At 39.7% G+C, this 15,920-nt stretch overlaps 1 protein-coding gene across 1 annotated transcript in view; it reads right to left on the bottom strand.

The window, feature by feature from the left end:
• LOC128449792 (zinc finger protein 236) overlaps positions 1 to 12,911 on the bottom strand; it is a 56,865-nt gene extending 43,954 nt beyond the window's left edge. The window contains exons 1-6 of the mRNA XM_053433096.1: positions 12,784 to 12,911; positions 10,181 to 10,320; positions 6,951 to 7,115; positions 6,658 to 6,836; positions 5,394 to 5,524; positions 4,194 to 4,366 (exon numbers count right to left, since the gene is read on the bottom strand). Coding sequence (XP_053289071.1) covers positions 4,194 to 4,366; positions 5,394 to 5,524; positions 6,658 to 6,836; positions 6,951 to 7,115; positions 10,181 to 10,320; positions 12,784 to 12,835 — 840 coding nt within the window. The 5' untranslated portion in view covers positions 12,836 to 12,911. The remainder of the gene's footprint in view (positions 1 to 4,193; positions 4,367 to 5,393; positions 5,525 to 6,657; positions 6,837 to 6,950; positions 7,116 to 10,180; positions 10,321 to 12,783) is intronic.
• Between the last annotated feature and the right edge of the window lie 3,009 nt (positions 12,912 to 15,920).

Below are 15,920 nucleotides of genomic sequence, written 5' to 3'. Positions count from 1 at the left end.
TGTCCAGTCTGGCATTTTTAATTTGAATAAAAAATTTTGGAGGACTCTTTTGTGATTATTGTCTTCTATGCTTTTGTATGTTTGGTCTGTATTGTATGTTTTGTAAGGGTGTTGATCCTTGTTTTGTTCTTTGTGATGAAAGTTATATATAATTAAAGGAAAAAAAGTTATGTTTGTATTATACTGCACATTATTTGCAAACAATTTGAATGTAACAGAAAATGAGATTTGTCAACCCTTTATTTTTCATGATACAATTAAAGGCTCCACTATAGGCTGAATGTACACCAAGTTATACTGTAAACAATTTGTAGGCATCTTTACAAGATTGATGAACTTATGGGAATTTGCTAGTCTGAAGATTACAGAGTTTCATTATGTGTCAGGTTTTATGAGAGAACAGAAACAAATTGTTTTATTTAAAAAAAAGGGATCCATCAATAAATCAATCATATTCTTGTTCATGGTCTTGCACCAGTAGACATGTCACATATGCTCAGTGTATCAACCTTTTCGGCTCCTCAGGTGCTCTGCTATGAGGCTGGTGGCTTTTTTCCAAAGTGCAAAACTAAAACCTTTGGTAAGGCAGCTTTTAGTTGTCATGCTTGAAGCCACTGAAACGCTGAGAGCAGCCGGAAGAGTTGATGTTGTAACAAATTCTTATGACCTTTTAAAATCTCTCTATCCCGGCTTTTGATGAAGTACGATTTTTAGACACATTTTATTTACTCTAATTATAGATATATTTTATTTTATAGATTTTATAATAGCTTATAAAAGCTAATTTTAAGATATTTTATTATATATTAAGATTTGGGTTGTCTATTATTGGTTCTTCAGTCAAACACTTTGAACGGCATTAATGAGCGGTGCTTTACAAATTAAGTTTAACTTAAAGTTGATTGATGGTTGTTTTGGTTGACATTGCCTCACTGACATTTGTTGTTGATGGTGAAATAGTTGACCTATTGATTTCTACCTTCTCATTAATATATTTAGAGTTGTTTGCCGCACTCAGGTTAAATAATTAAATCAAAGAACCAGTTTGTGTGTTTTCAGAAATCATCTTCCTAGTTCAAGGGATTTTCCTTTTTGTTTATACTTCTTAACATGAACCAAGCTAAAGGATTAATGTCCCCTGAGGTCAACTACTTTGAACCTGCTTAGCATGAAAAAAAAAACTAATAACAAAGGTCTGCTATGAATATCTGAGCGAGGGAAATTCTACCTGCTACTTTAAGCTTCCTATCTTTAATAGGATTGGGAGTAAACTATTCATGTTGTCTGTCTGATCCTGCACATCTACAGCAGCCAAGCCAAGATGGCAGGCAGTTTCTCTGCCAAAGAAAATGAGGTAAAGGAAATAATAGAAACACCGGTAAGTGTAACACAATACAGCTCAAATGCACTACAAATTGCACGCTCCAAAGTGACAATTTGAATCAACAGATCTCTAAAACAACTACAGCTGAACATTATGAATTCCATGAAAGAATGATTTGATTGCTATATCAGATTGTACACGTTTTAGCTGGGTGGATAAATAATATTATAATGATATCACAAAGGATAGGTACATGCAGTGGCCTGACTGGGGTTTAGTATTTACCACTTAATAATGTGTTAGACAAGGTCACTGATTTTCGCTAACAAGTCTCTCAGTGGCTGCACAATGGGTCAGGGATGCTATGAGCCGATGCCAGTGATGGGCTCTGACAATGCTAATGTGGTACAGACCTAGGCAACACAATGGCGGCAATTTTAGATGTTTTTAACATCCAATTTTCAGAAGCAATAGATAAAACAGTGGCAGCTATCCAAATTTTTTTTTTCTATTGGCACCTGTACTGAACAAAATCGGTGTGCGAGCACAAAGCATCTTATCTGCATTAAGTAATTTTGTGCTGACACGCAAAAGCACATGATGTTGTGGTGTATGATGGGGGCCCCATTACGCCTCCTGTGTGTTGCTTTACAATCAGGCTGCCAGGAAGCTGAGCCAGTCCAGACTGTAGACACATTAGTAAAAGCAGTCATGAAGCAGCTTTGTTAACAAACCTTACAAATGGCCATCCACACACAGGAGAATTCATTATCTATCAATGTCAACATTAAGGTTCCTACTAGGCAGGACTTTGATGTGTGCAATTCTTCCGACCTCAACCATAGTTTGGCACAGAGACCAAGTGACCTCGGTGACAGAACACCATTAGAGACCAAATCCAGGCTAAATCAGGCCGAATAAATCAGGAAGGCTGCTGTAAAGTGCTAACAAAAGGAGAGGAGCCAAATGAGGAACAAAGAGTGGCAAATTCATCTGGTTCTCTTTCCAACAGACAAACAATATGGCAAGTCGTCCTGCTGCATTCAGTGTAGCAAGCTATGAGCAGGAGGGCTGGATGTTTAGAGTGTGAGACAAGGAAGTTCAGAAAAAGAGGCACATGAACCAGAGCAAAATAAATGATAGTGAATTACGAAAGCCTGGTAATCAGTATGGAAAGTATTTGATATTGCATGTGCATGATGAAGGATTACAAATTAACTAATAACTTGAGACAATTTACCAATCTTTGCTCTCTTAAAAGGGATAGTTCACCAGAAAATTCACTCAACATCTACTCACCATCAACCGATGGAGGCATTTTGTTTTATTACATTTGAAAAATTGATGCATCACTGTTTACCCGAGACTCAAGCACTTCACCGACCTCTCCACCGGCATAGTGGTGAGTAGATAATGAGGGAATTTCAATTTTTCGACCAACTATCCCTTTAAGACCTTTTAGTTTTACATTTCTTCGTCTCCTGTTGGTTTGTTTTGATCTGGAATAACTTCACAACCAAACAACAAACTCTCAGCCAGCACTAACCACCATTCCCCTTCCGTTTTCCCTCTACGCTCAAGAATGTTTACGAACTTACAGCACAAACAACATTAAGAAGTTTGCGGATAACACCACCGTGATTGGATTGATACACAATGGACAATACACAATATGAGTCTGCATATTGACAGGTTGGTGTACCGCTAACGACCTGGCACTTGTCCTCTCCAAAACGTAGAATGAAAGTAGATGATAATTAACTTCAGGAAACAAGATTGATGAACCTGGTCCGTTACACATCAGGGGAGGCGGTAAAGAGGGCGTGTTCCTTCAAATTTCTAGGTGCACACATCTCCCAGGACCTCACACAGCACCTCCTAAACAAACACTCCGTTTTCTGAAGACGGTAAAAAGAGCCAACCTGTCCCAACAGCTGTCTGTATTTCTATCACTGCAACATAGAGAGTATTCATATACCTAAGGCATGCTGGTGTCGTTTGCAAGCTACACTGCGGATAGGAAAGCTTTTCAAGAGACATAACAATGGCACAACAATAAAGTCTCCAAATTTACTTATTTTATGTTGATGATTATTGAAGTATTATGGTTCTAGTGTCACATTCAGCTGAGACGGACACTGCATCAACTCTGTATTTAAAGAATCTAATCTTAAAAACTGTCAGGATGGAAAATCACACTTTTCCTTAATGAATAAATTTTTTTTAAATATAAATATGGTGGTTTTAATTTATTAGTGATAATAAATGTTATTTTTTAACTACTTGTATAATAACTTAAATCAATCAAGTGATATAGCGTTGATTAATTCTGTGTAGTTCCCTTGACCCAAAGTCTCCTACAGGTATCTAAAGGAATTCCTAAAATAAATGAAACTGCTTAATCCTGATTCAACGAAGGCAGTATAAACTTAATGTAGATGTAATCAATGCCCCTCAGTACTGTTCAGATAATAAAAGCTTACTGGAATTAAAAGGACTGAGATAGAATATGCTATATTCTGTTTAGTTTCATAGCATGGATAACAAATCATTAGGTTAATGTTTAATTGTTGAAATCTGAAGAGATTGTAGGAGTATTTGAGTCGTGGACCAGTCGTACTTTCTGTTTCAGTCAGTGATGGACACTATTTGACTTGCAAATTGGATGTGCGCTTGGAAGCAACTTAATTCCTCATTACCCAAAGTAAACTTTTCACACTGTTGCAAAACAGCTGTTTGTTTTTGGTGGCTGATTTTATTGCTATGGTACCCAGCACAACAATCACAGATGTCATCCCAACAAACATAGACATTTCCTTCTGAGGATGGAAAAATCTCAGTATTTGAATGTGCACTTCTGTGCTCTTACCTCAGAGTGAACTCTGTGAACGTGGGAGTGCAGGTTCCCCTTCTGGGAGAAGGATGCGGGGCAGAACATGCAGAGGTGAGGTTTCTCTCCAGTGTGTCTCACCATGTGAGTCTGCAGCACCACCTTCTGGTTGAAAGCCTTGCTGCAGTGTGAGCACTTATAGGGCCTCTCACCTGAGGAGAAAGGGAAGGTTGGGTTTAAAACATGCTCTAAGGAAGTTGGGAAGTCTGTCAACATCACACTTTTGAAGCAGCTTCTGAGGCTGGTTCCAGCTGTGGTAAATCAGCATTATTGAGATATTTTTTTAGGAAACTATTATGCTTAAATGTATGCAGCTTTTTTACTGTATCAATAAAATGTGATATTTTGAAACTTTTTACTCCAAAGAGCCAGAAGAAAACGCACGACACTGTGTTGTGACCATCTTATAATTCTAAACAAATTCAGGAAATCAGTTTTTATTGTAATTCAACCTCAGAAAATGTCTATCAGTAAACTACGCAAATCTGTCACCATGCCACCAACATAAGGCCATCACTAGTAATATTCTAGGTCTGAATATAGACTTGAATATAATCTTGCATGTGCGTGTGTGAGTTTGTGTGTTGTGTAACCTCCTCATCGGCTAAAGAGGATTTTGAGATTCAAAGCACAGAGGAATCAGCTCCATGCACTATTACTCATCCAGCCGGTTGGACGGCAAAGAAAGATAATGGAGATGCGGATGATGTGTAACCAACATGTGGGTGGATGCTACTGGCTACATTGGCTGAACTCAGGCGGCCCGAATGACTGCAGAGAAACACATGATTAACAGGATTTTAGCAGCATATTTAAATTCTACCCACGCAGTGTCTCTGCATGAAAGATGAGCGATGGCCTGAGAAATGGATGGTGAACACAACAAACTACACGGGGAGTTAGAGCTGATACGGGAGTCAGAAGAATGAGGAAAACCTAATCAGAGTAAGTTTTGAAAGACAAACAAGAGACTTCAGTTGTATAACAATGCCTTGAGTCCAGTTTAGGGGCCATTAAAAAAACTGGAATCAAGAAGCAAACTCTCATTTTTGTGCCAGCACTGCCCACTTACCCACAAAATGTCTCCTGCTGCACCCATAACCTATATGGATTATAGGGTGAGTCCCTACCCATTACAACCTAACCAACCTGACTCTGTTCAGCGCTTCAATCCCTCACCTGTGTGTATTCGTATGTGTCTGACGAGCTGGCTGGGCTTTTTGAAAGCCTTTCCGCAGTGATGGCAGCTGTTTGTGAACCCACTACGATCAATGTTTTTCTTGTAGTTTCTTGAACTGGAGGAGAGCGGCCTGAGGAAGGAGGAAACACAAAAACATGTCAAAATGGTTTAATATAATATGAATTGACAGAGGATCACAGATAATTATGATCATTGGCAGAATATTTAACGCTTGTGGTTTTCCCATGAATCCGAACCTCTGACGTTGTGACAGCACAAAGTGTTCAGAATAGTACTTTTAGACACTTTTGCTTAGAAGGCAGTTTGTTGTCACACGGCACATTTAAGTCAAGTAAAAACAATTGAAACTACAGACTGTGCTACATTAGTCATCACAAAAGCAAGTAACAACACAACAACTTCACATTTTGGTATGGCATTTTAACTAAATATGACTGAAAGTTAAGTATGAAACTAAACATTCCTCTTTTGGCATGAAAAGAAGAAATTAGAACTTCACTATATAAAGTGTTTTTAAACCAAATTAAATTATGTGTTCTCATTACTCTTTTTAAGGACTTTAAGGACAAATCACTTATTTGAGCATTTACAAGCTGGTGCTACTGAAAAACTACCTGCAATGTGGATTCACGTCATGAGAATGAAAAATGACTCTCTTAAGTCTAAATTTTATTCCAGGGTATTTGTGTGTCCACAGGAAGCCAATACAAGCTTTTAAAACGCAAATATGACTGCAATCGGATGGAAGTTCATCCCTGACCACCGCTAGTTGTTTTTTTATTCCGTCAAAATGGCTCACAGAAATAATTCCATCATGGAGGATTGTAGTAAATTAGTCAAATCCTCCATGATGCAGACATGCACTTGTAAGCATCTAAATCCTTCATCATCAGTCTGATTCTGTAACCTTTGTTATGAAATGTTCTTAGCTTTGCCTCACAAAGCTGCAAACCCCTCTAAAAGACTTTCAAGTACCTTGACGGTCATAATGCAGATCAGATCAAAATGTATCTGTTTAACTTATTTGGCATGTAATGTAAAATACTCATATAAGGTATTAGAGGCAGCTACAATCCCAACATATCACAGTGTAGTGGTAGACTTTAGACTGTATATTGCCTTGAACAAGACCCTCATCGTTCCTTTTAACAGGTGCTGGAATCAATCTTGCGAATAACTCAGAGCAGTTTTCCGCTTGACTTGGTCAAATTTGATAAATCAGTGTCTCAAGCCCCGTCTGACCTCATCTTGGCGTGACTCCTCGTGTGCTCCTTGAGGTGCGCAGACGTCTTGAACTCCTTGTCACAGGTCTTGCAGGTGTAGACCTTGATGCCCGACAGCTCCTTGCGGTGCTCCTCCAGGTGCATGGAGAGCTGACTCTGGAGGACAAACTCATCTCCACACTCTACACAGATCAAATTCTGCAGGGGTTGTCACAGCAGTGAAAAGAGGAGATAAAGCACATAAAGGAGTTTTTTGTTAATAAACAGCAATAACACATGTTGGCTTGATGGTGGACTGGTGGGGTGACTAACCTCCTCCTTCTCGTGCAGCATGATATGAGATTTGAGGCTGGCGATGCGTGAGAACCTTTTCTTGCAAACTGGGCAGGTGAAGTCGGAGGTGGAGTGTGTGGACTTGTGGAGGATGAGGTTGAACTCCACGTTAAATGTCTGTGGGCAATGGTCACATCGATGGGGCTGCAAGGGGAGAGAAGAGATCTTAGAGGCACTTGAATGAATAGTGACTGATGGAGGTTGTAAAGATCTCACATTTCTCTCTGCAGTGCAGTCGTTAGTGCTGCAAACTCTTAATCGTGTTGGAGACCGACTGAGACAGTGTAGACACACTAACTAGAAGAAGTCTCTACTGCACCTCAATCAGTGTACAGACTCAAGCAATGACATTCGCTGCAGTGGGAAGTGACAGAGAAAGACAAACAGAAAGACAGAAAAAAGCAGCGCTACAGAAATTTGCAAAACAATATAAAAAAAAATGAGGCAGAAACTGCTTAGATATTAAAAAAACTTTTCTATTGGGGGAGCTGAATTTCAGAGTAGCTGAGATGGTCGTGAGCACCACACTGACACTGGTGAGTCTGACTCAGAGTGGCAGCCCCCGAGGCTCTTGCTCTTCAGCCTGGAGAAAGTGCCAGTGGAAGTGAAGACAGTGGCCCTGAAATTTAAACAGTCCACGACTAAAGGTGCAACTGCAAATGAGGTGAGGCAGGCAGGGTCGCACTGTCCTATTTCCATGCCAAAGAAGTTGGTCAAGAGAGGATACTAGGTACCAGGGAAATTACACTCTCTAACATACTGGATAGCAAACTATAGCACCTACAGTTGAGTTAAACAGAGACACAGCGAGACAGCATGTGAGGGTATGTGTTCGGGCTGGGCAATAAAACAACTACAGTTATCACAATCTAATATATGTCAAGATAATACGGTGAAGAGGTTTAACACATAGTTGATTTACCTCAGAGTTGTAAATTGTCTAGGTGTTTGTCATTCTCTGCTCCATTAAAGCCTCAACCTTCACTCAGGAGCAAAGTTATGTCTTTAAATTTGACAGAAATAATAATGTAACATTTATAGTGATAATTTTCAATATTATTGAGTGATATTACTGGTACTTGTAAAAAAAAATTGGAATTGGTTAAGAAGATTGTGTCTACTGCCAGGACACAAAGTTGCTATAATTGTATATCGAGCAGCAAAACCAAGAATCCATAAAAGATTTCAATAAAGACGTTTTCAGTCATGTTCTCCGGATGATCTCCGGAGAAGTAGGTACAGACTTTCTCTGGAGTTGTGCCTTTCACACATGCAGTGGGAGATTAACTGCTCAAACTCTTTCACAACACCAAAGGCGAGGGATGGTGCTGCAGGCAGAAGTAGTATCTAACGCATTAATTCCGCTGTTGATATCAAATGTTTTGTTTGCAACACATGAACACCACTCCCTCTCTTGACATCTTTGTCAAAGTCTCCTCAGTGTATAGCACAGCTTTTTCATGCAGAGATGATGTCTTTTTTTTTCTTGCGTACTTTATACAAGGGGGTTAAGGCGGAGAGAGGCCGCAGAAACTCTGCAGGCTCTGACTTGGACATTTGCATTCACACATACACTTCCTCTGAACAAACTCCAGAGCGCCTCTAGAGTTCAATGCATGTCTGAAAGCAGCTTTAAAGTGCTTATCCTAATCAATATAGGGCTCTAAATGTTATTCTGGGTCTGGGTTTGATCCGGAGTTTACAGAAGAAGAGCGAGCAAGGAGAAAGAGAGAGACGCCCCATCCGAGGCGGAACAATGAGCGGTTGCGAGAGAGACTTCTCTTTAAGAATTATTTACGCCCCCACATTTATGAACATATGGCCGAAGTTGAAAAATACTTGAAATCCCCTTAAAGGTTTTTGAGCCAGAGCAATGTGTATTTTAGGATTTCCCCATGGAGGATTAAAATGTAGGGAATGGAAAGTCATAAAAACAGCAGCTGAATCTAATCTACACTATTACTGGAGAGTGACCACTGCAGCAGACTGCAGCTGTGATTAATATTTACTGTGCTATTTCAGACGGTTATTGGCCACCACTATAGGCAAAGTTACAGTTTTGAGTTCTGCTGCGACATCTCTACAAAACAGTGAGCCTAGTGTATTAACACCAAAGAAGCTCTTCACATATTGTAATTAATCTTATTAAGAGTTAACAAAAACCTCCCATATTGATTTTTCATTCATCACATTGTGCCCATTGCAGTTCCACAACAGTTTCTACTAATCAAAGGACAGGAGCAGAGAACATGCGCTTCTGTGCTCCTTTGCTTTTCAGACATACACGTGACACGACTTTAACATCCCTGCATCAGGTCTTCTTTGGCAGCACTTTATTCAATCAACTCGTTTACATTTTCAATATAAGTAATCACCCTGATTACATTAAAACATGAGGCAATTATTGTGTGTCTCTAATGTAATTATGCATATAAGGGTGAGTTAATTACTCAAGATATGCAGTGAAGAACATTGAGGAGAAATGTGCACCTTGCTGCTGGTAGCACCACATTCACTGAGTGGCAGACTAACTCTAGACCTGTGCTGAGCCTGTCAAATAAATAACAGCATCTGCAGCAGATTTTAAATTCCACATTGTGAAAAATATCTGAGCTGAAAAATCCAGGACATCTCCAGCTTTGACAGTAAGCCGCTAGCTCTGGGACAGCTACAGGTTGGGATCCCTAACAGCTTTGACAACGATGGATAGAAAGTTTACTCTGCTCCTAGAAGTGTTGACTTTTGTTGTACTTTGTGAGGGCAATCTTATTACAGGTCAACAACCTCACAGATAAAGCCCACTGCTCCAGAAAGTGCGTGAAATGCTGTCACCTCACACCACCATCAAATCTCTCAGTTGCTCAGCTCTGCCCTGTGGTGCCGGGATGTTTGAGGACATATCATTAAACTCTCTGGTAACCAGGCACATCAAATATGAGCATAACTCAAGGCCGAAGAGCCAAAACTTTGAAAAGTTTGCATCAATGCCATTATGCTCAATAAATACTGCAATACTACATTGTCAAAGCACTATATAATGCGTTAAAATCTCCAGTGCAGCTGTTTACAACCTAATAATAACAGTTGGGTTCTACGGGGTAGCAACTTTACAAATAGTAAGGTGAGAGAGAGCAAACATGCTCTGCTGATTTTATCTTTGAACAATAGTGTACACTTTCTTGTCATGGCAACCCGTTATCCTCATTTACCTTATCGTTGCTCTCATGCTCACGGAGATGCTTCTGCAGCTGGCTGTCAGTGGTGACGACATGACAGCATATTGAGCACTTCTTGTCCTTGAGCTCTCCATCACTGTAGCTTTCCGGCTTATTTTCACTGGGATCCGCATCTGACAAGAAGCACAATGGCGCACATTTCAAGTAGTTTGAAGTAAATAGGACAGAGAGCATCTCCAACTGCACAGATGCTGTGTTCAGTGACGTAAACACACATTTAGCACCAGATGTTTTCATCTGAACAGTGTTTTTATACACTACATCATTATAATAGTCCTCTCTTGTGGTAGATGTTTATGTGGTTACATAATAAGGATACACTATGACCTGGTACCTGTATCGAGTATCTTTTTTTGCTTCACATATACTTTTTATGTATTCAGTATTTCTTGGAAGTGCACAGTTTCCAGATTAAGTGGAAAGAGGTTAGCAATGGAAGTCCAACGTGCTAGCAATCAAGACTATCAATCAATATATCAATCAAATTTTTCTTGTATAGAACATATTTACAAATCACAATTTGTCTTATAGGGCTTTAACAGGGTGTGACATCGTCTGTCCTTAACCCTTAGAAAGAGTAAGGAAAAACTACTAGAAACCCTTTTAACAGGGTAAAAATACGTAGAAACCTCAGAGAGAGCCACATGTGAGGGATCCCTCTCCCAGGACGGACAGAAGTGCAATAGATGTCAAGTGAAGAGGAAAACATAATCAGGATAAATGTTTTAGCAGCATTGATGAGGCTAAACATTTAGACTAGTGAGGATGGTAATGAAGTACTGGGTGATATGGGCAAAAATTATTTCAAAATAAAATTATTAATATCAGTAGATATTGACAATGATCATGAACATTTTTAAATGATCATTTCTTTACAGACTGATTTTTGTTCCTGAGAAAAGGTTGTTGTTTTAACTCTTCTTTGTGAGAAGAGACTGACCAACACCTGATAAACAGCAAAAAAAATTACAAATTTGAAGTAGAACAAGTGTGTCATACCTCCTGCCTGAGCGTGCACAATAATTAATAATTGCGTTAATACAAATTGCACTTTTTGTATATTGCTATTGATAATACAATATTTAGTTTGATATATTGATTTGCCATGCCCTTTGTAATAGTATCAAATTAGCCTTCTATAATGTATTTTCCAATATCATTTTACATTTAATTTTGTGAAAAAAAGGTATGTGAAGTAATGTAACATCTTTTAATTTTATCTGTCAGTACAAAATTAAAACATCCGACCTTTAATGTAACATAATGATGATATATTGGTCTGTGTTTAACTGCTGAACCTTGAAGAATGGGGTTTGTGTTCATCACCTAGGTTTGCAATAATGTTTTGCTTGAATCTTGAAGGTTAACGAAAAACAAGGCTGGGCAATTAAACAATAACAATTATTATTGCGCTATAATTGTCATCACTCGCAACATAAAAGCTTAATATATATCAACATATTGCTTCTGCATTGTGGAAGTACACTGAGGAGGTATTATAACAGTCGGTTTTATTGTTGTACCTCAGGTGTTTGTCATTTTTCTGCCCATCAAGAAGAGTGTCAAACCACAACAAACATGTGAGAGATAATAATCGGCCATTGATCAACTTCATTGTTTACATTATCTCTCAGCCCTGTCTCTATTCTATCATTTACCTTCACTCTGTCATCTTAAAGAAAATAAACAGCATAAGTCAATTTATTATTGCAGGGTCAAACTGAGATTGAAATCATTTTCCCATGATGTTTACAAGTAAACCTGTTGGGGAGTCATTGCTATGACTTCAGATGAAAGTGTGTCCCACAGTTCACACACCCATCTTTGCCTGTGACAGTAACAAACACCAGCATGTACTTGGTTTATATGACACGGATCCCTGGGGAAATCATTTCTCTGGGATTTGACCTTGTGTTAATGATATTGTCATCAGTTTGGTGGCGTCGTAACTTCAAGTTTAGCTCCTCCAACTGCAGCTCATGTCACCGAGCTGAACATTGTATCCCGGTGATAGCATCATTGCGCTAGCAAACCGAAACCAGCGCGGCGACGCATGTCAACACATGTTTGTGTCACGTTTGTTTGGTGACAGTTTGTTGTGAGCACACACGCACACCTCCGCTCCTCCGGCAGCTGGACAGCCTCCATCCACCGCCTCTCCGGGACCGGAGCCCCGCCGAGCAACATTACGGAGAGTTAGCGGCGAGGCTAATGGTAGCAAAGGCGAGCTAGTTAGCAACAACAAGCTAACGACAAATGAGCAATAAACACACATTAGTGGTGAACGGGTCACTCGAGCCGACGCCAAGTGACGGCGGAGCTCTTCCCCTCGCGGACACCAATTTAGACTGGAAGCCAATAAGAGGAGGCACCGACATGTTATTAATATCATTCCGCCTCAATCACTCCTTCGCCGCACAAAGCAAAGCCCACCCGCAATACTATATCCGGGGACTATATACACTCCACTCAAGTGTCATTATATGCGCGGCGGAGATGTTTGACAAATTAATAGCCGGCTATTTGGATAGCACACAGTCTGTATTTTTTATTCCTTGCGTTTTGGTACTTGTTACCTGTTCCGTCGCTGCTTTTAACTCTCAGTTTGCGAGGCCGGCCCCGCGGCATAGTTCCAGTAGTCGGGGCGGGTGTGCTGTGAACGCTTCGCTTTTTCAAAATGGCGATTCGGTCATTTGTGCACAGCGCAGACAGCGCACCCGAGGAGCCGCCGCTGCGCGGAGTAGGGAGACATCTACCGTCGGGTCCGCTGTACATGCAGCTAAAGGTACTCACAGGAAACAGTGGTTCATATGAATAACAGTGCATGTGTGGAGCTACCTTCACAGTGCTCACTATGTCGTTTATATATTTTTTTGTTCTTTCATGATGTGGCTGAATTCGTTGTAAATTCTATACTTACAAAAAAAAGGTAAAATCAGGAACATGCATGAAAACAGATATATTTCAATGAGCCTTTACTAGCAAAAATAAGTTGGATGCCACCTGTAACTATCTAACCTGTAGCTTTCAATTCTAACCCAGAGGCCATGAAAGCCCAATGTGTGTCTGTTGTCTTAATATGGGTCAAGCAAACTGTTTGTCTATAATAAATACTCCACTAAAACATCAATAACTGAGATTATACAACCCTACGGGTAAAGTGCTTCATCACTTGGTCAGTATACTCCTGAATATATCTTTATAAAACTACACAATTCAAAAGAGTCATAAGAGGGCAATTTAAATCAGCAACGTGCACATCAGTAAATAAGCTGTAAAAGGTAACTATAGTGAAAATAAATAAATGGGGGGGCGAATAGGAAGTTTTTCCATTTTCCACTCGAATATGAATGTCAGGGCTTCCAGACACTTGGAAGATGCCACACAAGCACTATGGAGGCATTTCATGTTTTTTTCTGTTGTTTTTTATACTTTTGAAAAAATCCCTTTAATGTAACATAGCAAAGCACATAAGTCAAATTTAGGCAGCTGCAGCTAGCTGTAACAAACCCAAAATACAAAGTAAAGGACACGAGAAGCTTCTCCTCTGTGGCAATAGATGAAGATGTTATTTTCTCCTCCCAGGACTCTTGGATGGCGCAATCCCAAAGACAAAGGAGCAAGCTTCTCTCACGTACACGTCATGTGATCCATTAATCAGGTATATTAGGGCTCCTGCGATGCAGTAAAACAGGAATAATGAGACATTTCATTAGAAAGTAACAGAGTTAAAACACTAAACTGCAAATGCCATGAATACTTTGGAGATGAAACGCATCATATATGAAACTCAGTATCCATTTTCAGTGACACACAAAGTACATGTTGAAATATCACTAGAACGTTGCAAATACCATATGAAATATACATATCATAAAATGCTGTAAGATAAGGTGACCATAAACTAATCCATGACATAGTTTAAGTACCTCTATTGTATCAGACATAAACCCATCATAAAGTGTGATTTGTTAGTTTTGAACTCACAACCCAGGGCCTTGCATAAGATTGTATTGATCTCCCAGCAGGGTGTTAGAGGCACGTTGTAAAATACCTCAACTGTCACCAGCAGAGGGAGGCAATGAGTTATGAATGGCTTTAGTCATTTATGGGCCAATAATCCCGCAGATGCCAACAAGCTGACTGTGCTGATGAAATGAGATTGGTCCTGTTAGGGAGTGTGTTTGTGTGTGCTACTGATCTCAGCTGCCTCAGAAGAATGTGCTTCACTCACGCCTCCTCTGGATTTGAAGTCATTTGAATGCTGAACACATGGCAGCCGATATATGTGTTTTAAGGAAAAAGGGAGAATTACAGAGTATGGATATCTGGACTGATTGAAATCAAAACACAGCGCTTATTTATTATGGTTGCTTAATTGATTTCGATTATCCTAGTGGCTAAAAACAATAAATCCCACAGTGCTCCATTGGGTCAGTGCTTAGAAAAGAAAGTAATTTGTGTTAATGTTTATCTCAATAGAGAAATATTTACTGAAGGAGCTAAAGTGGTTGGACTAAAGACTGTAAATAAAAAACGAATCACATGACAGATTCACAAAAGTGTAACCAATGGGTCTTGATTACCCCCTAGTGGCTGGCTGCAGTGTAGGTCACAACCCCTGTTTTAAATGAGTTATTTGATGCTATATAAACTGTGTTAGATGTCATGATTGACCATTGGGACTGACTCATGATTAGTCGACCGGATGTATATCAGAACCTCAAAACTGTGGCTTCACTCCACAATCGCTACTGCACAGTTTGTGGCTCCAAACCTCCAAGACGGCAGGGTAACTATCTGAGATATTTTGGCTTGTCTTACTTTAGTACCCACGGATAGTGGGAGGAAGTACAAACGTGTTGTCTTTGGGTCCGACACTGGAAAAGAAGGCAATTGAGAATTTTTATCTTTGAGGCCCTGGCCAGCCTGACACCATGTGTCCTAAAACAAGATTATAATTTTTTTTAGATAAGCTATAGTATCTTCATGCTCCATGGAGGGAAGCATTATCATTGACTCTGTGCTAACTGCCATGAATGTAATATTCGTAAACTTTTATGTTGCAGATGATTGACCTCAACTAAATATTCCTGCTAGTGTTAGAAGCTATGTTGGATTAATGAATTTCCTTTTCACATTTTCACATCTGCAATTTATGGTACAATGGTTTGGCGAGTGCACCTGCTAAACATAGCACATGTTCCCTATGTGCATATGTTCTATATGTAGTAGTGTGTGTAGTATTAACGGTGGTAAGAAGTGTAAATACAGAATAAAAGTAAAAATGTAAGAAGATCTTTAAAGAAAAGTAACCTTGACTGGACAAAGAAATAAGGTGCCACCAAATTGCGACCTTTTTCACTGAGAAAAAGTTTGACCCACATACACAAAAACACACACACCAGGATTATGTGCAACTTTAACATATCGTCGTGCCCATAAATAGACGTCCATCTGTTGTATGGATGTATCTTTAGCGCGACGTAAATCATATGTGATACTGATTGCATCAGCAATATTTTTCCACGAGAAATGCCTACAGGTTGAGAGCCATCGACTCGTTGCTGTATTTTCATTTGTTTCCAAAAAGGGGAAGTCAGTCCCTGGACTTTAAGCGAACAAGCAGCCAATCAAGAGTATGTTCATTGTGTAAGAACATCTGTTCCTGCCAGGCCGCCAGTTACTCTGCCTGTCCCCCCTCGCGGCTGCA

Source organism: Pleuronectes platessa, chromosome 10 (genome assembly GCF_947347685.1).
Source record: "Pleuronectes platessa chromosome 10, fPlePla1.1, whole genome shotgun sequence".
NCBI classification, from domain to species: domain Eukaryota; kingdom Metazoa; phylum Chordata; class Actinopteri; order Pleuronectiformes; family Pleuronectidae; genus Pleuronectes; species Pleuronectes platessa.
This window is presented reverse-complemented; position numbering and strand designations above follow the sequence as displayed.